Source organism: Columba livia, chromosome 1 (assembly GCF_036013475.1).
Source record: "Columba livia isolate bColLiv1 breed racing homer chromosome 1, bColLiv1.pat.W.v2, whole genome shotgun sequence".
Lineage (NCBI taxonomy): Eukaryota > Metazoa > Chordata > Aves > Columbiformes > Columbidae > Columba > Columba livia.
Window position 1 is genome coordinate 135,143,395 of NC_088602.1, and position 23,402 is coordinate 135,166,796.

At 40.3% G+C, this 23,402-nt stretch overlaps 1 protein-coding gene across 1 annotated transcript in view; it reads left to right on the top strand.

Moving 5' to 3' along the window:
• ST8SIA1 (ST8 alpha-N-acetyl-neuraminide alpha-2,8-sialyltransferase 1) overlaps positions 1 to 23,402 on the top strand; it is a 135,585-nt gene that overhangs the window by 33,323 nt on the left and 78,860 nt on the right. The window contains exon 2 of the mRNA XM_065031930.1: positions 6,152 to 6,296. Coding sequence (XP_064888002.1) covers positions 6,152 to 6,296 — 145 coding nt within the window. The remainder of the gene's footprint in view (positions 1 to 6,151; positions 6,297 to 23,402) is intronic.

Sequence of the window (23,402 nt, forward strand, 5' to 3'; positions counted from 1 at the left end):
AGCTGAGACAAAACCTGAAGTGTTAAAAATTTGAACTCTAAGCTGGTCCATATTTGTTAAAGGCAAGATTTTAACCATTAAGCAATGGTTGTGGTTTCTCCTCTGCCACCAAAAATTCTTGCAAGAACATGTGGATGTATTATTCTTATGGAAACACTGCACTGAAGAAGACCTAATTTAGAGAATATTGAGATAAGATTTTGAGACTCATAGTGTTGGAGGTGGTCAGACCAGCTGTTGTTCAGAGCCATTATTGATATTAATCCCTAAAGTATTTCTGATTGGGATGTTAGCCCAGGGTTCCTTAAGCATGCACGTGCTGAGAAATAGGTGTTGATTTAGCTGAGGAGTTCATAAGGCTTTCAGTAGATCATCCTGCCTCTACTGGGGATGTGCAGATGGAAGCAATTAACAATTGCACTGAAATGGAGCTGTGCAAATCTTCTCTAATGAACCCAAGTGACCACCTGTACTTTCAGCAGCACCACAAATCCATGGTTGTGAGTGAAGGCCTGATGGTTTTGGCTTGACACCAGCTGAAACTCCAAATGCAGTTTCATTTTTTTATTCTGGGTGTTCAGATTCATTTGATCCTGAAGTGAAAAATGGGCAGTTGAGGTGAATGTGAACTGCAGTGCAAAGAAAGGAGGTTTGTGTCAGACCAAATGCTGCAGTCTTGTGCTGTCAGTTCTTGGCTCCATTTGGTAGTCATCAGATGTAGGCGAGCATGATATCAGTTAAATCCAGGCAGCTGAGCAGAGTCTGACTAAAGCAATTCGTTTGACCGATTATTTTTATCTCAAACTTGAACTTGAACGAGCTTCAGTCGTTATTTTAATGCTGCCATTAAAGCTGAACTGTAATAAGTTTCATGTTACTGTTTTTGAGCGAATGCTGAATTGATGCCCTCGTTCTGCATGGGTGCTGCTGGCACCGTCTGGGATCTGCAGACTGGCATCAAGCGGTGGCCTCTCCTATCCTCTCCCCCTCCAGACCTGGGTGGGATCCTGTTCAGTGCAAAGGTCAGCAAGGGTGTGTGGGAGATTTGCTGTAAAACTGCTGTCTCATTTGGGCAGAAAAAGGGGTGTTGGTAGTGCTACCAGTGTCAGGGCACCAGTAGGCCTTAATAGCCCCAACCAGCTTCACCTGGGAACCTTGCCCCCACAGCCAGTATGCCGTGCCATGCCACACACCCTCCGCCCATTGCTCCATTTAAGATCAAGCTTAAACCTTCAGTCCTTTTTTATGAAGCTGCCCTCCTGTTGCTGCTGCCTGATGAGTGGCTCTCTATCAACCTGATCTTTTCCTCATTGATGTACTACATCCCCCTTGCATGGTTCTAAAAGGAAAAATTTGAGAGGAAGAATTTTGCTCCCCCTGCCTTGCACAGTGCTGGCAGCGCTTACATGTTTCATGTAGCGCAGCGTAACGAGGTAAGCATGGCAAAGAGAGCTGGAGAAATGGTGCTGTGCTGGGGAGGTAGGACCTGATCCACCTGTGAAGAAGAGGTAGCTGAAGAGCTGTAACCTTCTGGCTGACAAATCATGCTATGGAATTGCCCATTTCTGCTTTTAGTTCTTATATTTGCCAGTTTTAAGCCATTTGGAATGTTGGGCTGGGATGATGGCTGGGACTTGACTCAAACCAAGGTGAGATTAAGCGTTATCTGGATCAAACTGAAAAGTTCATTAACTTAAGATGAGGAATAAGTAGTTTGGGATTCTTGTGCAAACATTTTCACTGTCTTTATGTATTAATTTAGGTTTAGACTTTGCAAAGAGGTCTGGCTTGGTCCCTGCTTGGTGGAGGTGGAATGCACTTGTATTAGCCCTTCGGTCAGGAGCAGGCTTTTGGAGCAAATCTCCTGATTGTCTCTGGTTAGGGTACTTTGGTAATGCACTCGATGTGCTACAGCCACTCACAGGTTCTTTTGCGAGATCAGACCAGAGTTAGTCTGCAGTAAAACCTAGGGAAATAATGTAATGTGAATGTAGGATCCATGGCACCAACTGTTTCACTTTGCTTCCTTCACTTTGCAGTATCTACTGGTATAACCTCAGCAAAGTATACTGTGGGGAGATGGCTAACATCTCAAAACTGCTGCAAAGCCCTCGCCAGCACAGGTTGCTGCTTGGGTTGATGTGCAGAGCTACTTCAGTGCTAATGCTGCCTTGCAGTTAATCACCTGCCTGGTGTCCAGTTCTAGCTGAAACCTTAGAGGCCTGAAGAGAAATTGTCAAAGTAACTTTTCTCCTACTTCTTCTCGCAAGTAGGGATTTGTCCCTTAAGTGCTCTCAGATCTGAGAGCTCCTAGTGCCTTTTCAATACCAATATTCAAGTTTTTTCATTCCTCTCATATACAGATCTCCCCTGAATTGGAGATAACTGAGTCAAAGGTATATTATTTACATCCTGTGAGTGAAGGAATGCTTGCAGTGAATTGAAATCCTTGTCTAAAAGCTGCTGCAGTTTTGCAAACTCTATCGTAACATTTTAGCTGTACGTTTTAATCAAACTCAGCAAATCAGTTCAGACACCCTGATTCTGCAAAGTACCCTGTTTAGGTTTGCCTTTGAATCCGTTTTTCTTTTTAATGCACATTTTCCTGTGGGGGTTTTCTTTGTAATTTGGGAATTTGGATCAGAAAGAGAAACTGAATAATTTGAAATCTTTAATAATTATTCTTTTCTGGCAGAAAATACATGTGAGTGCACAAGATTTTTGTGCTGATACATACAGATGCGTGATATTTGGATTAGTGACCTGCTTATCTCTGGATCTTCCAGGATGTGCCTACTGCTTTTCATAATAGGTTTATTAACAAAGGACTCAATAGGAGCTGGAAGAACACATTGTGGGGAGGGAAAAGGGTAGGTATATGTATCTAGTCAGATGATTGGGAAAAAAATAATCATACAAAGAGCTCTTCCTTAGCTCATCAGTTTACCCTGGTTGCTAAGGAAATATTAATTAATATTAAACATTCCCTAGACACTTTTCCACTGAGTTATCTGTTATTTTTGTGCTTCATGCTCAGATCCAGCTTCCAGAGGAGGTAGGAGTTGCAGGAATTCACTCAGACCAGCTGAAGCTGGTCTTGGATTGCCTTATGCTTTCTTGAAAAAGTTGCAGTTGGGATATAAAATACAAAGAAAGTGAGAGGAAAGGCAGGCAAAAATTATTTTCTTTCTACTTGACAGAGAGAAAAATAGTTTTCCAAAGGCTGCAAACTGGAGTTTGTGTACAGCCAGAAAAACCTCCACTCTCAAAGCTTTTATTTGGAACAATATTCTATTGCATGCCTGTCTTAAACTGTTTTGCAAAGGTTATTTGGGGAGGGATTTCAAATTTCCTTTGGTCTGATTTTCACAATTCTGTGATGAAGGCTTTATCTGGGTGTCAGCAGCAGGATGATGTGAAGCTTTTCTGTAGTGGGTATAGGTTGACCCAGTGGTGCTTCTAAGAATGGAAATTGCTATTGCAGCTAACACGTTGCTCTGTTCTGCTCAGAGGGAGACAAATTAGATCTGCAATGGGCAGTCTGAAGGAAAACAGCTCCAGAATCACAGAACTGCCCAGGTAGGAAGTGATCTCAAATTATCATCTAGTCCAACCTTTAATGGGAAAGGGAGCCTAGATGAGATTATCTAGCACCCTGTCCAGTCACATCTCAAACACCTCCAGCGATGGGGACTCCACCACTACCCTGCAGAGGTTCTTCCAGGGAATGATTGTTCTCACTGTAAAAAATTTTTTTATATCAAGATGAAACCTCTCCCAGTGCAACATGTACCTATTGCCCCATGTCTTCTCCATGTGGCTCCCTGTGAAGAGAGAGCCTTCATCCTCTTTGTAAGTGTCCTCCAAGTACCTGAAAAACTCTGATAAGGTGCCCCTTGAGTCTTGTCTTCTTCAAGGAGAAAAAACTTCAGTTCTTCCTCATAGGTTTTTCAGCCCTTTGATCTTCTTTGTGGCCTTCCTTTGGAACCTCTCCAGTCTTGTCGGCATCTTTCTTGAATTGTGGGGTCTAGAACCGGACACGGGTTTGTTCTAGACTTCATTAATTTGGGGTTGACTTATGTGCCCAATTTACATATTTTCTGAAATATTTATTTATGCAGATGCAGGAGTTCAGGTGTGTATGGAGAAAACACAAGGAAACGAGTTAGTGTTCATAGCACTTCAGTCTGAGCAGCAGCAGGCTCTGTGGTTGTGAGCGCTGTACCTGCACTGTGTAAGATCTGGATATGTGGTGAAGCATGATGCACTGCAGTGCTGCACTGTGTGTTCAGATGGACACAATATTGAAATTTTGAGCCATGGAGCACCCTGTCATAAGCTTCTGATTGACTCTTTGCAAAAATCACTCGCCTCTTTGGCATACCTATGGGGACAGAGGCTGCTCAGCCTGTTACAGGGGGAGGGCTTACCTCGTGGCTCTTCAGAGAAACTGACTCTTGACTTACAACAAAATGTGATATTCAGTTACCTTGTGTCATTTTCTTCCTTTTAACTGTTTAATCTGTCTGCCATGTCATGTGCAAAGGCTACTCTCAGGTACCTGTTTTAGGAGAGGAGTGAACCTCCTGCCCTCAATCCATCTTCCCCGTGCTCTTGTCCTTGCTGTCCCTTTACAGCCTTCCTCCATGTGAGGAAGTGTCCCAGGGGCCTGGGGCATCGGTGGGGGCAGCGCTGCCCTGGAGCCAAACCAAACCAAATCACTGAACTTCCCCAGCAGGGAAAACTAACAAATAGCACTGATGCCTCTAGGTTTTCTGTTTGCCATGCAATGTTTTCAAGCTGTTTTCTCTTCTGCTAAGATTACAACAAATGCACTCTACGGTTTTCATTAAATTTTCAGTTGAAGTATGTATGGAAAATAGTATTCACATGGTTGCAGAAAACTATTAACTTATAGCAAAATCAATTTTTGATAGGGGAAAATATTGATATATTTTTAAATGGCATTTTTCTAGAGAAGAAAAGTAGCTCTAAAAATGTAAAAAAATGCTAAAAAAATAATACATTTCTGTGAATGACTTCATGGTTTTGAATAAAATTTCCTTTTCACAGAGAAGAGCAGCTGTGTCGAGCATATTAGAAGTCACTAATAACTGATGTTTTTCTGTCTAGCACTTGCAGCTCTTATGCTGCCACTGGAAATGATGTCAGTCTTCAGGATTCCCTTTAAAATAAATGAGAAATAATATAATATATTATTATACTGTAATGACATAATTCTACAATGTGTATTTTACATACATCTATTACATATGAAAACCAATATAAGCATCACCCTTCCTGTAGAGAGCTACTCCCATGCAGGCTTTGGAAAGACAGGATATTCCTGCCCTGCAGATGTCTACAGCTTTTCATCATTGTGTATGTTACGATATTAATTGTTGAGCTGCTGTGATACAGAATTTTTGCTTAATACAGCCTTCAACCACCTCACCAGCTCTCAAATTTCCACTCAAGATGAGTAACAACGATTTTGGGGAAATGAATGTTTAAGAGGTTATGTAGTTTCGGCAAAGAAACAAGAAGTATGATATCCTATATATATATATATATATCTATCTCTATCATACTGGGATGACTCAGGTTGGACTTCAGTTAGAAGGCAGGCTCTGATACTGCTGTGAATGTAGCACAAGGATATTAGTAACTGGAGAGAGACGCCAAATATTTCCATACTTAAGTTATATAACTGTGGGGTTTTAGGAGGCCTGCTCTTCATGAATAAGTGTTCGTACTGAATTTTCATATACCTCGGATTTGATTTTCAAAGGAGCTTCTCTGATTTCTGTACGTTTTGGAGACCAGTTTTTTAAATGATTAGAATGGGTTGTAAAGGATGTAGTTTCTTTTGCTGAATCTTGGTTCTATTACTATGCCACTCAAAAGTGAATGGAGGTTTATATTTTTTTACTGTCTATGTCTAAGAGTTTCTGGAATAAAATCAGGTTTTCTGGCCCTTCTGTAAATGAAAAAAGAGTCATCCATGGTTCATCCACTGTCTGGGAAGAAGGATGGTTTGCTTTGGGGCATCTGAGTATGGCAGGATCTCAGGTCTGAGGGGTGGTCATTAGAGACAGCATGCCAAGGCTCTAATTAATAAATCTCTTTCTCTTTTGGTTGTCTTCACTAGGAAACTGCTGGAAGAATGCTGTGACCCTGGGCAGCTCTTTGCTATGACAAAGCTGAACTCCCCGATGGGGAAGAACCTCTGGTTTGATGGGGAATTTTTATATTCTTTCACTATTGACAATGCAACTTACTCTCTCTTCCCACAGGTTAGTAAACTTTTTCCTTTTCACTTTAAGTATTAAGATATTAACTAATTAATATAATAAATGGTAACATGGTACAAAGGAGTATAAATTGGCTAAATGCCAAGAAATTGTAGCTTCATTTCTCAATAGAAAACAATCTCCTCTGCTTTTTTACTTCTGTGTTCTGAAAACTATAAAATGCTTGTATGCGTGCTAGTATTTCCCTAGCCACTTTTAAGGTGTCTGGATGTACATAAGGGATGAGATTGGGCCACCTGTCTTGATTTTTAAAATGATGATGAGTTCTAGCTATTTTAAGAAGGTGATTTCTGCGTTCCAGTCAGTCATCACACTCACTGGGAGCATGATCCCTTATCTAGGGTTGCTTCAGTTCAGACCTGTCTAGTTGTGACAGCACTTTGTGTGAAGGTGTCCAGATTACTTCCAAGTTAATGAAGCTCAGAGATGGTAAGCATTGTGAGCCAAATAACAGCAGCCAACAACTTGACTTTGTTGATTCTTGCTGTGTTGCGAATATTAGAAGTGGTTTGTTGTTGTTCAGCAAAGGTGTTTTGGTTTAAGTGCATTGGGTTTGGGTGCTGGGACTTTGTAATCCTGATCTAGGCTTCTTTATTTTTAATTAATATATGAACTGATGTTGAATAATGAGTTTATTATGTTGCATTTTGTATGTGGAAGGAGAGATGTTTTATGAGGCTACAAATTTAAAGAAAGCCAAACATCTGGACGTGTTAATTGATTTACATGTTACTTTAATTTCCCAAATTAAAGGCATAGGTATTTACTAAGCCTCCCAGTCAGTGTTGAGTCATTCACAATAGACTATTCATTTGTTACTGTTTCAGTTCAGCATGTAGCAGAGATCTTACTTTTTAAACTCATCCTCTAAATAAAACACAAGAAAGTTGTTTTGTTTTGTTTGGGGTTTTTTAAGTAGTTTCCAGATCTCCAGTTTCCAGTTGTGACTTCAAATGAGTTTCTTTCAGTGGAGAAAAAGAGAGGGGAAACTGCCGGGTGGGAAGAGGAGATGGGAATGGCCGTTTTCTGTGTTAAGATATCACCTGGAGGAGCTGTGTTACAGCTCTGACTTGTTTAGGCTGCTGGTCCCCTGTCTTGTCACTGTGCTGTGCCTGTTGCAATGAGGCGGTTAATGGATCTCTGCCTCCCTCAGACTGCTCCCCAGCTGCTGTGCCCCTGCAAGATCAACAAGCAAGTCGCTGCTGAAATGTGGATGGTGAAGGTTTTTTCCAGCAGTGCAGATGGAGAGGGGCTGTCTGGCTGAGGGGAATTCCTTTCCTGCCTTTGAGACTGGTAGAAAGTTTATGGTGTGCAGCAGAATAGCAGCTGTAAATCTCTCTCATGATGATTAGTATGATTTGTTGCTACAATATTACACTGTTTATTGGAGGAAACTGAAATCCTTGGCAGAGCTGTGAACTTTCTACCACACAAGGATATTGGCAACAGCTGCTCAAAATGTGTTCAAACATTTCAGAAAAGCCCCACCTGGGCTGGCACAGGGAGGTAGCTATTTTGTGATGGGTTTGGGATTTCAGATTTGGTTTTCTTTGGATTAAAACCTAGCGCTCTGCCTGGCCACAGCAGCATCCTACCTCCTTTCTCAGAAAAGAGCAGAGAACTGGATGGGCTCCTTCAGAGAGGTAAACGCTGGTTAGAGAGGAGTCATGATCTTGGGAACCCCAGTGATTCCCAGGCTCCCAAGCCCTATCCTCAAAGTTTATTAGTTGGCTGGATCGAGAGCGAGAATCTTGGAAGCTGGAGAGACGAACTGTGGAGGGACAGCGTGAGCTAAGGAGCTGGGTTGTCAGTGTCCCTTAGGCTTGCCATGCAGGCTGCAAAGCGGATGGCTAGATACTGTTGATTTTTCTTTTTTATTATGTTCCAACCCTAGAACAATGGTAGAAAGCAGCTCTAGGGTTGGTGCCAGTAATGCTGTTCCTTTAGTGAATTGATGGGCAGTTCATTTCTGACAAGTGCTACTCACTACTACTCCCTCTTTTCTTGCAAGTACCACTGTCTCTGACTTGATGTGCTATTCCTATGTATTTTGCCCAGAGGAATTTTGTAAACTTTTATCAGATGAAATCCTGCTAGGCTTAAAAGCTTAGGAAGATTTATTTCTAGTAAATTCTTAAACAAAGTATTTTTCTACCTCTCTCTTTCTTTCAAGAAAAATACTCGCCTAAATTTTTCAGGCTTCTACTTTGAAGAATGGTGCCTATTAGCTTGCTAGCAACTGGCAAGCGATTTTTTTGAAGATGAATGTTCTTTTAAAAAGTATCCAGAAGCTTAAAACCACTCATAAAATATGGCTAATACTCTGAAATGCTCCGGGGATGTAACAGGAATGCAAAGGGCCGCAGCTATGTTGATATAATCGAAAAAATATTTCCTCCGGAATAAATAAAAAAGTCTCTATCCACATCAATGTGCTGGGCTTAAGCCATTTTGTGCTTGCAGAAGGTTTCTCAGTCCTGAACCAGTTATTAACTTAAAGGGTAAAGTAACTCAAAACTAAATAAGAAACTGACTATATTTTATGGCATAGAATAAGCTGGCTATGCATCAATGGAAACTTATACAGAAATAATGTAAATATGTCAGAACTTAATGTAAAGTGTCACTTATTTTTGAAGGTGAACAATACAAAATAGAATAGTTTTTCTTCAGAGTAATCTGTAGATAAAATTCTTACAGCTGGTTCAACATTTTCTGATGGAGTGCCTTTCCAATAAAAATGCTATTTCATCAAAATATAATTTTAGTGTCAGTTCATTGCTTTTTCAATTTTTCTAGAAGTGAAAAGGTTAAAAGGTTTTGTTGGAGTTACGACTTTTCATTTTACCACTTTTTGAATGTAATATTTCAACGTTTTTTAATCAGCTCCATTGCTAGTTTTTTCATCCTCACACTTTCCTTAACTATAGTCCTCCTTATTTCCATTTTTGAAGTTTTTTTGATTTGCCAAGGGAGAAATTTGCAAAAGAAAAAAGCTTTTATGTGGAAATAGGAATTCATTGTTTCATTTCAGTTTATGAAAGCAAAATATGAAGTTGCAGAGATTTGCATGAACCAGTTCCATCTGCTGGATGTGGCTCCTCTTACTCTACCCCTCTCTGTGTCATTTTACACCTGATTTCTAGAATTATTTTTTTTTTTAAACAGAAATGAAATATTACAGACTACATAATCTTTCCCATCCTGGAGAGAAACAGCTAGTGGCTCATTGTCAATACCTGATGGTCAGAAGAAGACTCAGGGTGGGATGTGGCTCATCACAGAAGATGGTAGGCATCCCACCTACGTCTCATCTCCCAACACGTACTACGGTGTCATTGCCTGGAGCTGTAGGATAATGGAGTGTCATTTCAATTAAAATCAGACAGCTCTTGACAGCAGCTTTGTTTAATTACTTGCTGTGATCTACAGCATGATTTCCCACTGTTAGGAGACAAAAAGTGTAGAGTCTGCATATAACTGTAGGTGTAGTTTAATATTAACGAAGGGTTATTCCTTGCTGAGTACCTACCGCTTTTCTAAAGCTTTTTGTGTAGACTTGAAGTTCCAATATTAGCCAGTAATTCTGATATGTATCTAGGGGCACTGAGAGCTGGGAGATGCAGGTGACCTTAATGCAGTTGAGATCAGCAGCATGGTTGGATAAACCTCTGAATAGCTGGGCTCCCATGTCTCAGGTTAGCCACTAAACACCATGGATAACTTGTATTTCCTCTCCATTGTGGTCCAACTGTTATAAAGAAAATGGAACCATATGTTGGTGAGTGTTCAGCAGTCCTGTCCGTGACAGGACAGAGACATACACCTTCCTTGCTCTTCAGCCTGGAAGAGGCTTTGTGTAAATGTGATATAACCACAGGAGTAGGTGGGATGTAACTCAAAACCATATGAGGGAAACATAAACTAACATTCATCTGCTTTTGAGTTAAAGAATAAAACAAGCCTTAGTTTCAAATGTTTTCTGAAATAATTTTGTACTCCTTCCTGTCTTTTTCTTCCTCAGAGTTTCAAAAGTGAATTTCAGACTACCTTTACCTTTAGAGGAAAAAGGACTCCTCAACCCTGTATTTAGCGGTTTATGCAAATAATTTAGTTTTGTTGCTTGTTGGGAAAAGCTTATTGCAAGGAAGAGCTGAGGTGAATTTCTGAGGTCTCCCTTCCCCCAGAAGGTTAAAGAAATAGTTAAATCAAATGGAACTTTTCACTCTGCCTTGTAAAGTATTATTTTGGAGGGTAGAGAAATGAATACGTTTCAAAAGAAATTTCAAATGTTAAGCTTCAGCTTCTTTAATTTGACAAAATAAAATAACTAATTGAAAAATTTTCTGGTTTTATTGTATTTCACCTGAAGCAGTTAGACATATTTGGTACCAATAAATTATTTGAAATTACTAAAATATTATTCCCCAGCTGCTCAAATCCTTTTGAAGTTTCACCTGCAAAATGCTGTCAGCTAGAAGAATGGCTACTTGCAATGAGCTTCTCATGAATAGTCATCACAAATGGTGTTTGAGGAATCCAAAGGAAATAGCTTCAAGCCACAAATAAATCTGGGAAAGCTGGCAGCTGTTTCTGGATACCTTGTGATGAGGAGAAAGACAGTATTTTTCAAATTATTAATTAGAGTTTAAATTCTTGTGCTTAAAATAAAGATGGAGAAAAAGTTAATTGCCCTACTGTAAGATGCAGACATTCTTTGACATTTTCTGGATTATTGGGGTGAATGTTTTATTGGGTAACAGTGACTGATTTTCTGATCATGCCATGTGTTTTGTGGTTTTTATTCAGGATACCTGGTAGATTCTGGCAGGTTGTTTCATTTCTCTTCACTGCTCACAACGTTCCTCATTTGGCCAGAGATTTTATCATTCCCTTCCTGTACTTGTGCTGTGTCAAAGCAAATTACCTGGTCTTACAGTTATAGCCTGCAGCTAGTAGAATAATTTTTAATTATTTCAGGGAAATAATTCAGATTTGGAAAGGAAGTTTGGTGTAGAGTCTGTGGGCTTTTCCCATTTTTGCATGATGAGGATTATGGGAAAAACATACTTATCATTAGGAAGAAAATCACAGTTTGATGCAAGTAAAAGGTGAGGTCTAAGAGCAGGGAAGGAGCTCTGAAGGGTTCGGTGAGAGCGTGGTTGCTGCACAGACACAGGGTGGAATGTGAAGCTGCAGCTGGATAAGGAATGTGAACCCCATTAAGAGGACAATTTTAACTTGCTTAGGGCAAATGTTATGTGATGTTCAGACCTATTTTAGACCCAGGTGATCCAAAAATTGTGTGTAAGATGGGAAGCCACCTGAAGTGGAGGGGGTTAGGATCTGATGGACTGCAGTGTTGCTAGGAGGCATGAATTATTGCCTTTGGTGTTGACTTTGGAAGTGCACTGTTTTGCTACCAGTCTAACTTACCAAATACTCCATTCTCTGCAAAGCTCTACAATTAATAATTGCTTGGAGATATACATTGAAATATTGTCTGTCATAAGTGTCGTGATTTTTCCTTTTTCTGGATGTCTTGTGTAGGGGCATGAAGTACCTGCAGACCTAACATTTATTCAGCAACTCTTATATTTACTTCCGTTAATTCTACTGTCTAAATAGGACCTCCCTCACTTCTTTTGAGTTGTACTGAATGTGGATTTGGAGAAATTTTTTGGTGCTATCCCTATTACTACCTTTTTTTTTTTTTTTTTTTCTCTCTCTCTCCCTTCCTCTGCCCCCTTTCCAAGCATACTGTAACACAAGCTATGTTCTTGATTTGGGCTACATATATTTATTCAAAATGAAAACATAATAAACGTTAATTGTTGCAAACATGGAAAACATATTGTATACTAAAAGGTCGAGAGGTAGTTACACCTTGCAAAATGACATTTTCACATTAGGAATGGAATTAAAAAGAGATCTTCTGAATTATTCAAGTAATTGTATCATATAGTGCCCTTCATAAACTGGGATACGAATACTATCTGTAGAGGCCTGAAAAATTGTGCTCTTTTAGAGCATGAGTATTCCCTTCAGTCCTGGATGATCTCTAGCCATTGGCCTCAGGGTGACTGAGATCAAAGATGTGGCTTAACATATAGTTTAGTGAAACCCCCACTCTCACTTTGATTGCATACTGACTAACTAAGAACTGTGTAATTGGACAATTTTTTGCAGTCTGTTAGCAAAGCTGGAATAGGGCATCATCTGTTCCATCTGGTCAGTAAGCAAAAGCTATAGTCCCTCTGAAACTACTTCATATAGACAAGGTGCAAACATGCCTATGTGGGGAAATGCAAATTTGTGCTAAAAAGACTGAGATGCAATGTGTGTAGTTTGAAGTAATTAACTAGAGGATGGGCAACATGCTCTTGTTGAAACAAGTTAAAACAAACCAGGAAGTGGCTTTCTGTCCCTGTTGATCATGGGATATGTGCTTCGGTCTCTCTGGGCTCACTGATATGTCATCAGCCAAGTTGCTTAGCCAGGCTGTCTTTGATGAGCCTGATATTCTGGAGTTTATCTGCAATAATGCATATGCCAAATTGGCTTTATCTCACTCTGTGCAAATACATAAATAGATGCTGACCTTTCCAAATATAACAGAGAGAAGGGGGAGGACTGGATCTGGCTGCAAAGTGTCAGTTTGGCCTGCAGGCAGAGATAGAGGAATGGCTGCCCTAACTCAACATTTCTATTTCAAATCTAAAGTGACTCAGCATCAATCACTCTCTTTCCTAGGTAACACAAGAGCTGATCTGAGCACACACCAGTACCTTTGCCAGACAGACCTTCATGCCCGTGGGCATTAAAAAAACCCCACAGATCAATATAATCTCTGTTTGGGATTTTGGATGTGGAAGAGCTAATGCAGTCCAGCTTCTGTATTGTTATGGATACTGAACAGTACCAAAAAACCCAGTGTGGGATTCTTGTGACGCCACCTAAGACAAAAGACTCATAGGATTTTTTTCAAGCGGATCATGCAGCTGTGAGTGTGTTGCAACTTGGAGTTATTTTGCATTTGCAAAATGCTTCAAAGACCATATTTATTATCCAGGGCTGTACATTTCCAGACTGTTAAAGTGAAAGCCTGTACATGGAGCAGCCACTGACCATGAAGAGTCTGGTCCAGGGGTGGAAACATGGGCAAGCCTGAGCAATGGGGTGGTGCTGTGCTCTCCCAGGGCGGGGACACGGTGGAAGGGCATCTGCTGGCAGGGGCAGGGATGAGCTCACAGCACTGAATGCTTCTGCAAGTTTCTGCTTATTAGCTGCACAATTAAAATTTTCTACCTCAAGTAACATTTTTGACAGTACCTAGAAGTCACCACTACAGATGTTATGCTGTGGGATTGTAAAGCACAGAGCAAAAGCTGTTTTGAACCCAAAGAGGAAGTGGGCAGCATGGGCAATGGTGGCCAGAGAGGCTGTACTACTGCCTTGGGAATTTTATGGGTTTTTTAATCAATGTTAGTTTGCTTTATGGGGACATAAAGTTGATGCTTTATAAGCAAGAAATGTTGTAAGCAGAAGAATAAGTGGTCACAGATGTGAAGCTATAGGAAGAGCAAACTTCTGATGGCTACAAGTAACTAACTAAAGGGCATGAGTTGCCTGACTGAGGGTACAAAAATAGAAGTAAGAGTTGGTTCTCATCTACCCGAAGGCAACACAGATTTGTTTGTTTGATTGTAGCTTTATATAACTGATAAGACGCTAAAAGGAAGTTCTTTCTTTCTCCATGCGGGGTTTCTTTCGGGCAGTGAACTCGTTTCTATACCAAGACTTCCACCTACAGGTGCAATGATACCTTTGCTTCTTTGGAAGTCAATGTCTAAATCTTGAGTAAGCTTTATCCTTTATATCCTGAGCACCTGTTAGCCTTTCTTATTACTTATTAATTTCATTTTTTTTAAAGTAATCTTGTTCAGTTTATAGACTTTTTACTGTATATGTGACTATGTATTAATTCAATGATCAGATTGCATTACGCTAATTTGCTACATTCAATAGTTAGCTTTTTTTTTGTGAAATAATTCTAAAATAGGCTTGATACCAATACTGGCTAATTCGAGGCTTAAGTTTGGTTGCATTTCATGCCTGGAATTTACCACCTGGCAGAAGAATGAGTAGAAATTTATGAAATATTACATACTTCTATTTTTCATACAGTTGTTTTGTTTCTTGATATGGCTCATGGAAATTGTACTAGAGCATGGCAGGATATTAGATTATGTTCAGAAAGTATTTCAGCTGCAGCAAAGACGTAGCCTCCTTCTTCTTCCAGGTATTCCTAAATATGGGTGGAAGCATGGCTTAGCAGGGTCTACAGGCTTAAAGAAAGTCAGGGAAAGTTACACCATTACAGAAACTATTAAGAAGGGGTAGCATGGTTACAAATCTTGTAGGAGGATTATATAGTGACTTTCAAAAGATCCTTTATGTCTTCTAGCTTAGGGAGGAGTGTAAGCCCAGCTTTACATTTAATGAGAAATCTGCTGCATTACAGTTCAGGAATTGACTTGTATAGCCAGGAATTTAGACTCCTTATAACCTGATATGTTGTGGAGAGGAAGGGCTGTGGTTCTCTCCTGGAATGACTTTTATGATCCGAATGGCTCCCATGAGGCAAGCATTGGTTTCCAAATGACATTTTGGACATTGGGAAAATAACACAGTAGTGTTGATCTTACATGAGGATGCACCAGACAAAATTTGTGATGCTGGAATTGCAGGTTGAAATACCATTTAACTCATTTGCTCAGATCAAGAGTTCAGACTGTTTTTTCCTTCTTGATCAACAGAGCTTGATGCTTTTCCAGAGTTTTTAGAGAAAAATTTGACAATTAAATATGTGCTGCTGATTGTCTACTAGCCAATAACCACCAGTCTGAGATGACTGTTTTGTTCGTGATGGCTAAAGCTATAGTCTGCAATGGGAGGGAAAGGCAAGATAACTGAAGGCACTGGTGTCTTTCCATCTGAAATAAGTCAGGATATGATATTTAACAGCCTTGTGAATCTGAACTTGGGTAATACAACTACGAATCCCAAATGCAGAAAGAAATAGTTCTTTCCAGTGCAGAGATGGTGTCTTTCTTCTTTTTTTTTTTTTTTTCTTTTTTTAAAATTTTTTTATTTTACATTTATTTTTTAAAGACTGTCTTAGACACTTCTGCAAACCATGGGCATTTGAGGCTGGTGACAGTTGACAGTGCAAGTCTAGGCATGTTTTGGAGAACAGCAACTTGTGTATAGGCATACCTGGCTTTGCAGGTGGTTTGAGGAAGAAATACTTAAGCCCTATACCACAGCTTAGGCTCACTTGGCTTTAGCCCAATCCATCAGTCCCAGGAAGACTGCTGCAGGCATTCACAGGATATTTTCATGTGAGGTACATTATTGCCAGCATGATTCTGCCCGCTGTCCTAGGTGAGCCCTGGATTTGTTGGCTGAAGGTCAGTTAGAGAATTGTAGAAACATTTTGGTTGGAAGAGACCTTTAAGATCATTGAGTCCCACCGTAACGTAGCTCTAGCACTAAACCATGTCCCTGAGAGCCTCATCTATACTTTTTTTTTTTTTTTAAACACCTCTGGGGATGGTGGCTCAACCACTTCCCTGGGCAGCCTGTGAGCTTGGTTAGGGTGGAGTTTTGAGGTTCCTGCATACCAGCATGGTGACTGCAGTAGAGGTACCTTAATATTGCCTCATGGAAGCTCATTGTGCAATAGTTGTGGTTTTCTCTGTGCAAAATCTAGTGGACTAATGGTCGCCAGTTTCAGAAGGTTCAGATGAAAGGCACTGGGTTCCAGATGATCATTTGATCAAGAGGAAATTACCTGAGTTATACCCAAATACTAGCTCAGTGAGACCTGTAATGTTTTCTAGGAACTCCCAAGTCATGCAAGTGCATTTGGGTACCTTTATTCTGTGGCACGGGAATTGCATGTGAGGTGAAAACCAGAAAATATACATGCAAGGGTGCCTGTCTTTTCCCTTTACCCTGAGAATGTGCCTTTATTACAATGGGGACAGAGAAGTTTGAGTAAATTATTCTTAGTGTGGAGGAATGAAGGTCATGATCTGAATAAGCCTGATGTGAAATAGCTCTTGGAAGTCAATTGTCTTAATAGTAGCATAGCACCCTTGTCCACTTCCTGCGGCCCTAACTAGTCTTCCTAGCATGAGAGCTGTATGGGTAAATGTGAACAGATAACTGCATAATTCCTCACATCCTGTGTTTGAGCAGTGTGGTCGTAGGGTTTTAAGGTGACATCTAGATTCATAGAATCATTTAAACAAAGTTATATTACACTGAAATGTGAGTGTGTTGCTGTCTCATGCTGGTTGAGGTATTGAGTCAGCCATTCAGTCAGACAGGGATAAATATACTATGTGGTACTGGTAGACCCATTTCTCATGTGCATAACATCTCCTTACTTTTGTTTTGATGGGCCATGACCTAAGTGTCTGCAACCTGTTTAATCCCATGGTAGTAAGGCTTTTCTATAGGGACTTAAGGAAAGAAGCCAGTGCGGCAAAGGTGATAGTGGTGACACTAACATTGCTGCAACCATGGGTAGTATGCATGGGCAGGCAGCTCCCTTAGAGATCTCTCCTCACCTTTACTGTATCATCTCACTGATTTTGTTGTATCTAGTTAAGTACATGTCACAGCTAGCTGCAAATGTGTGCTGGGGAATGCCTAGTAGCCTCCTGTGGTGTTTGGGAGTGTGCTTGTCAGCTCCATCCTCTACCTTTTGGTGAGGAGCACCAGTTTATAAAAGTACCAGGGCTTCAGTTGTTTCCCCTCAATTGAACTACACTAAACCGAAGTGAAAAAGACCACGACTATTTTCACACAGTCCTCTTCACACTCAGAAGACTACATAAAGAAACTCATTCAATCACAGTACATAATCCAGAGATATAGCACTATTTATGATATTACTTTGACAAAGCTTGGCTTTTAGGGGAAAAAGTCTTGAATTTTCACATGGAGTTTCACTGCACAGTGTGACACCAAAATCCAGGGGCACCATCAATTCATTCTTTTGATATCATAGTGAAATCTGTGCAAAGTCATTGTCTTTGGGGGATACTCAGCAGTTTCTGCCCTCTTGCCTCTGCCCCATGGCAGACAGCTCTACCTGGGCTGTACCCAACAGATATTTAATAATATTTTACATCTGCCAGTGATGGAAATTCCACAGCCCACTAGATGGTCCCTTCCAGTACTTTGCTGTCATTATGTGCAGGATGTTTTCCTGACATCTAACTTAAAATTCCCCCTTGGCTATAATTTAAGAATTTTTTTTTAATCTTTTCCATGTGTGACTGCTATCAAGTCTCTCCATAATCTTTTTTTTCTAGGCTAAGTAACCACAACTCTTCACCAGATAATTTTTTTTTTTAAACCTCTGAACATTCTTGTTTTTCTGGTAGTCTGTAAGGAAGATACATGACAATTAGCTGTATCATGCCATCAGCAATGTACCCTCGGACTTTCTCTTTGGAGTTGATACAAAATATCAAAGCCATATCCTCTGAGCAGCAGAGCTTAATGGCACCTTTCTGCTTGAACAAGCTTGTATTTAATGTTGCTTGTTATTCCTGTATCCAGGAGACCACTGGGTGTTACTAATGATGAGCCAAACCTGGTGTCCCAACATGCATGCTCATCTTTTCTCCTTGACAATGTGCACCAAGGACTGAGCAGGGAATGGGGTATGATCTCTATGTGCTGCAGTCACAGCTCTGACAGTCTGTGTCAGCTAATCTTGCCCATCTCTCTGCCTCAGTAAACTCAGCGTACTTTATACATTAAAACTTGAAACAGACAGACAATTGCCAGCAGTGAGCCCCCCTTTCCAGAGGGCACAGTGAAGACTGCATGGACCTCCTATGGTACATGTTTATTTCTGAGTACATAGAGCCAAGCTGAATTAGAGCTGCTTGCAGGGCATGAATTAATACCAAGAAATGCTTTCTGTTGATGATTTTTAATGAGGTTGCAAATATTAAAAGAATGTAGAACAGGAATGTGTAGTGTATTCTGGCTTTCAGGCTGGCTAATATGTTTGTAGGCTAATTCATTAATAGACATCACTCCATCCAGACCATCTACAGCATTTTCTTCCATCTAAAACCCACTGGCTTGTCTTGCTTCCTTTCCATTGCAGCAGAGCTTGGGATGTGCAGAGTGTAGCTTGTTATTCAGGAGCAATGCAGTAAACTTAAGTGATGGGACTAGGCTCAACAGGAGACAGTTTAGGTGAAAGGAGACGATAAATGCCAAAGCTACACACAGCTATTCTGTAATCTACTGTTGTGCAAGAAAAAGAAATAAGAAAGTCAAAGATAAATAATCCTTGGTATTAGTCTGATGCTCTTTTTAGCAATTCCCTCAAGCACTTTACAATCATTAAAATTCAATGTATGGTCTTACTGCACAGTTAAATCTATGCCTAGTAATCTCTGGAGATGATGAAAATGGGGGTTTCTGCATGAGAAGTATATGGGGAAGAAATACTGCAAACCCCCTTTTTCCTGTGCAATAAACAGATACAGATGCTGAAACACTGTTTCTTTTGCTTCATAGACAAGAAAATGGAAGACAGTTAGAGAGTCCATTTGATATTCTGGGCAGTGTATGAATATAGCAGACAGCAGCTCTTCTCCACTCTATGGCATTAAGCAAGGCCTTTGAAAAGTGGGACTGCCTCAATTTAAGCTTGCCAGCACTGCTTGCCTGGCCCTGGTCTTGACAGAGGTTTTGCAGTTCCAGTTCCTCAGTTTAGGGTCTGTCCTCCAAGTGGTACCCAATGCTGGCACCCCCCCATCCTAACACAGCTGTGGCTGTGGTCAGCACAGTGGTTGCATTTGTCTTTTCAAGGCATTTACCAAGCAGAGAAACGTGGATGCTGGACTGTTAAGTATCAAAATAAGCATGTTGAGGAAATAAATAACAAACTATGTTGCAAAATAGGTCAAGTGAAGGGTGGTTACACGAAAGTCAATAGCAATGTTACAGTTGACTTCAGCATGGCCAGGATTTAAGCAACAATTACAGTCTTGCTGAGTACAGTTCTACTAGGGACACATAAAGTTGGTTTTGTGGCTTCTTCATGGTTGACAAAGAATTACTTTTTTTCCGCTCCCCCCCCCCCAGTTCTTGAACTTCTTTGTTTTCATGTAGTGAATAAGTGATTTATCTTCTTCATTTAGTCTAACTGAAAAATACTTGTTCATACTCCTTAAAATATTCTCCGAGTGAAAAGGCAAAGGAAATCTGAAACAGCCACTCCAATGAGATAAAATGGAGCTTTTTGTCACTGCTCTTCCTTGCCCCCATCCCAAATGACAACATCCTTTCTTCCTTGCCCCCATCCCAAATGACAACATCCTTTCTGTTGCTTTTGCCAATAAGCAGTGAATCATCCTTGACTTGATGCTCCACCGAGTCCTTACAGACAAGCTATGTGTAAGTCTTCCAGAATCTTTGTGCACTTTTCTGCTTCTCCATCTCTCTCAATGAGCTGATCTTACTCTATGACTGTTACTTTTGTAGGGCAAAGGCCACGTTTTTTCTATGCTTGTCCAAGTCTGTGTATGAGGATGGTGCATGCAGTGATATGCCACAAGGGTCAACATCACCATGTTAAAGTGGGGTCGTCCATAATTTTGTTTGCTTTCATTTTTCATTTAGTTTTTAAGTGGTACAGAGATCCTTGGTATGTGACCCAAAGAAGGAAGTGAAATCACTGGTGTCCTGGTTTCCTGGTGCAGTAGTGGGAATGTTAGTTTCTGCAGCTTTTTTTTTTTCTTTTTTTATTTTTCCAAGAGAGAGAACCAGATACTATCCTCATGAGGCATGAATTAACCACAAATTGTCATCAGGATGTCTGGATAGTCCCTGTGTTTTAGGATTTTTAAATAGACTATTTGGTTACTCAAGAACAGACCATCTGAAAGATGAGGAAGTTGTAGAGAAAACCTATGAAGTGGTAATTAGCAATGGTAGTTTCTCTTTTAAGTTTGATATCTGGTCCCACTGGGCACTTGTAAGGCTAAATACTTTTCTGAAACCTGCTGTTGCATGAAGCCTACAAAATAAATAACTTTTTCAATGAAGATCAGAAACTTGTGGGTTTTTTTTATGATTTCAAAAGGTCTTCTTTCATCAGAGATGAAAAGCATAGAGGCAAAGTTAGAAAGTGTTCAGTGTGGTTCCACTCCAATGTAAATTAGATTCTTCATGCTAGCTTCAGTGCTAACATTTTGATCCTGCAAGGACCATAGCCATCGAATTCCTCATTCACAGTGATGAGTTATGCAGGAGTTAGTATCTGGTTTTATTCTTTTAAATATAAGCTTTCAGGCCTTCTTCCCATTTTTCCAAGCACTCCAAAGTTTGATATGCCAGTTACCTCCATCCAATACTGCTCTTGTTAACCATGTAAACTTGATTTTCACACTGATTTTGTTTCTGAAATGCACGTTACTAACTATGTCCCTGTTATCTTTCCTCTTCCCTCCCCCCACTTGTGGATGCTTCTGGGTCTACACTTTATATAAATTTGCACTTCATTCTTTTTGCCAGCTTTAGTTGAGTGTGATATTTGTCTAGGGTAAGGCAACCTGAAAGGCCAACTTGACCTGGCAGGGGTCTTAATGTAATGGCTGTTACCATCTCAGGTTTGGTGGTTCTAGCAAAGTGGTGAGTGGAGTTGGAGAGAAGAGGGATTCCATTAACACACTCTCTGTGAGTTTAGCTCTATCAAGTAATTTAATGTGAATTTGTAAAAAATGGCACCTTTTTACTCAACAGAGCTCCTTCTTTCATATTCCCAAAGTTTATCTTCCCACTGAAAAAAGCAAGTTTTCATTCCTGTCATTCCTTCAGAGCACATTCTACTAAGGAAAAGCAAGTCAGATTGTGTGTTGCCTTGCTCCTAACCAGAGCTGCCAGCTTAATAAGGTTTTTATCATACATTTGTCAGGTGCTAAAATTTTACGTGATTCTTTTACCATTGCTTCTTCATGGAGCTGACAATGTACAAGGCAGATCAAAATCAAACCTGATTTACTGAGAGACCTAACACAGGTCTTGATTTCAGAAATTACATGTTCTCATAATAGGCACTTTCTCTTTAAGGCTGTGAAAGCCTCTCAGGCTTGTCAGCTGAGACAGAATCTTGCCATGCCTTAGCTAAAATTTGAGCTGTTGTCTGGCTGAGAAGGGCGAAAAATTGTAAAACAGTAAATACACCTTTTGTCTGATAGCAGCAGGAATTTTGATAGCATAAAAGTAAAGTGAACTAGTATGTACACTGCACTATAGATGTATCTGTGGTTAATCTTATTACAAGTAAGAGCGTGAGAGTAAATCAACATTTTTCAAAACTCACTCGTTCCAGTGTACTTTTGTGTTGGCCCTTATCAAAGACATCTGCTATCTACAGCGTCTCCTTGGATCAGTGTCCCCATCTCTGATAGAAAGAACTGTCTTCTTTCCTGCTGCACAGCAGAAAGCAAGCTACCCCCAGCCACGAGAAGCCAAGCCTTAGGTTTGACTCTGTTCAGAGGGAACCTAGTTCATGACTTCTTAATGTCCAAGTAACTCAGCCTGTGTTTCTCCTGCGTTCCAGCCCAAGTGCCCTGTACCAAGCCATCCCTGACAGGTCCTGCGTCTGTTGCTTTAGTTCTTTATCCACCTTTCCTCATCACATTTTTGTATGTGGCTCCGAGATCTCTCCTAGGTAGTCTGCAGCCCTCCCCACCTGCTGCTGTTATTCTTCAGTCTTTATTAGTGTTTCTTTGTAGTTTTGGCCTTTTAATCGTGGTTGGAGTCGTCAGTTGACTCCTCCATTAATACTTTCTGGGCTTCTGTCACGTTGTGTGCAGTTCATGTCACTTATCGTAGACCTTAGAGACAGAGAGTCATTGCAGCAATAAAGACAAGGAGCATGAGTCTCATTTTGCACCTGTTTAACAGCCGTGTAACTCTTCTGACTTCTCTGCTTTATCCTGCTGTAGGGATTTGAATCCTGCATAAAGATAAGACAACCCCATTCCACGTAAGTGCTACTCCATTAGTCTGATACTGGGGTAATTTGCACACCTGGAGTGACATTCAAAGTGTTCTAGAAATGAATTACAGGTTTTCACAGTCAATTTTTCAACTGTGAAATGATTTACTCATGATTGGTGTCAGACAGGAGTTGCAGTTGCTTTGCTGTTGCCTATTTCTTTGTTGTCTGGATGTCTTTTTTGTTCATAGTAATACTGTGTAATAGTGTTCTCTATTCTGGTAGCCTTGTTGTGGCTTTGAAGGTATAAGAACACAGATGAAATTAACCTTGTAAGGAGAGGTAATTTTTTGTGTTTTTTTTTTTTTAATTAAAGCAAGGTAAGCTTAGCTCTTGAGGAGCACTTTTTCTCTGAAGACCCCACAATACAGATTTTGCTGTTGTTCTCTGTTTTATGGCTGGGAAACAAACAGTTACCTAAGGTGATTAGCAGAACCTAGAGCAGAACTCCAGTTTACAGAACATATATGATACAGGTTATATGTTTGATTTGCCACGTTCAAAGGAAACAGTGCACAGTTCTTAGAGGTTTTTATACTTGTATGAGGTTTTGGTACACTCTGTGTTTGCCTGATCCAACCCACTGAGCTTCCAGTCTTGTCCAGTATAACTCAGTGGTTAAAGAGGACTTGAGAAGATTCACTGGACTGAAAATGTGTGCATGGTTTGATTTTGTTTTGTTTGTTTTTTCCTTTCACATTGGGAGACTTTAAGCTCACATCCTATGCTTGATGCGCTAACTTCTGAAATTTAGCTGGCTCGTTGGTAAATTTCATCAAGCAATATAAAGTCAAAACTGGCAGGGTACTTAATAATCACAGGCAACGTAAGGCGAGGTGATGATTCTACAGAAGTACTACACATGCAGTCAGGAGTTTTTATTAGCTGGGGATTACCTAACCTCAGGTGAATAATGATTTTTCTTTTCTTTAATCCTCTATAATTAGAACCTTGTTGCTCCTACTTATTTTCTGAATATT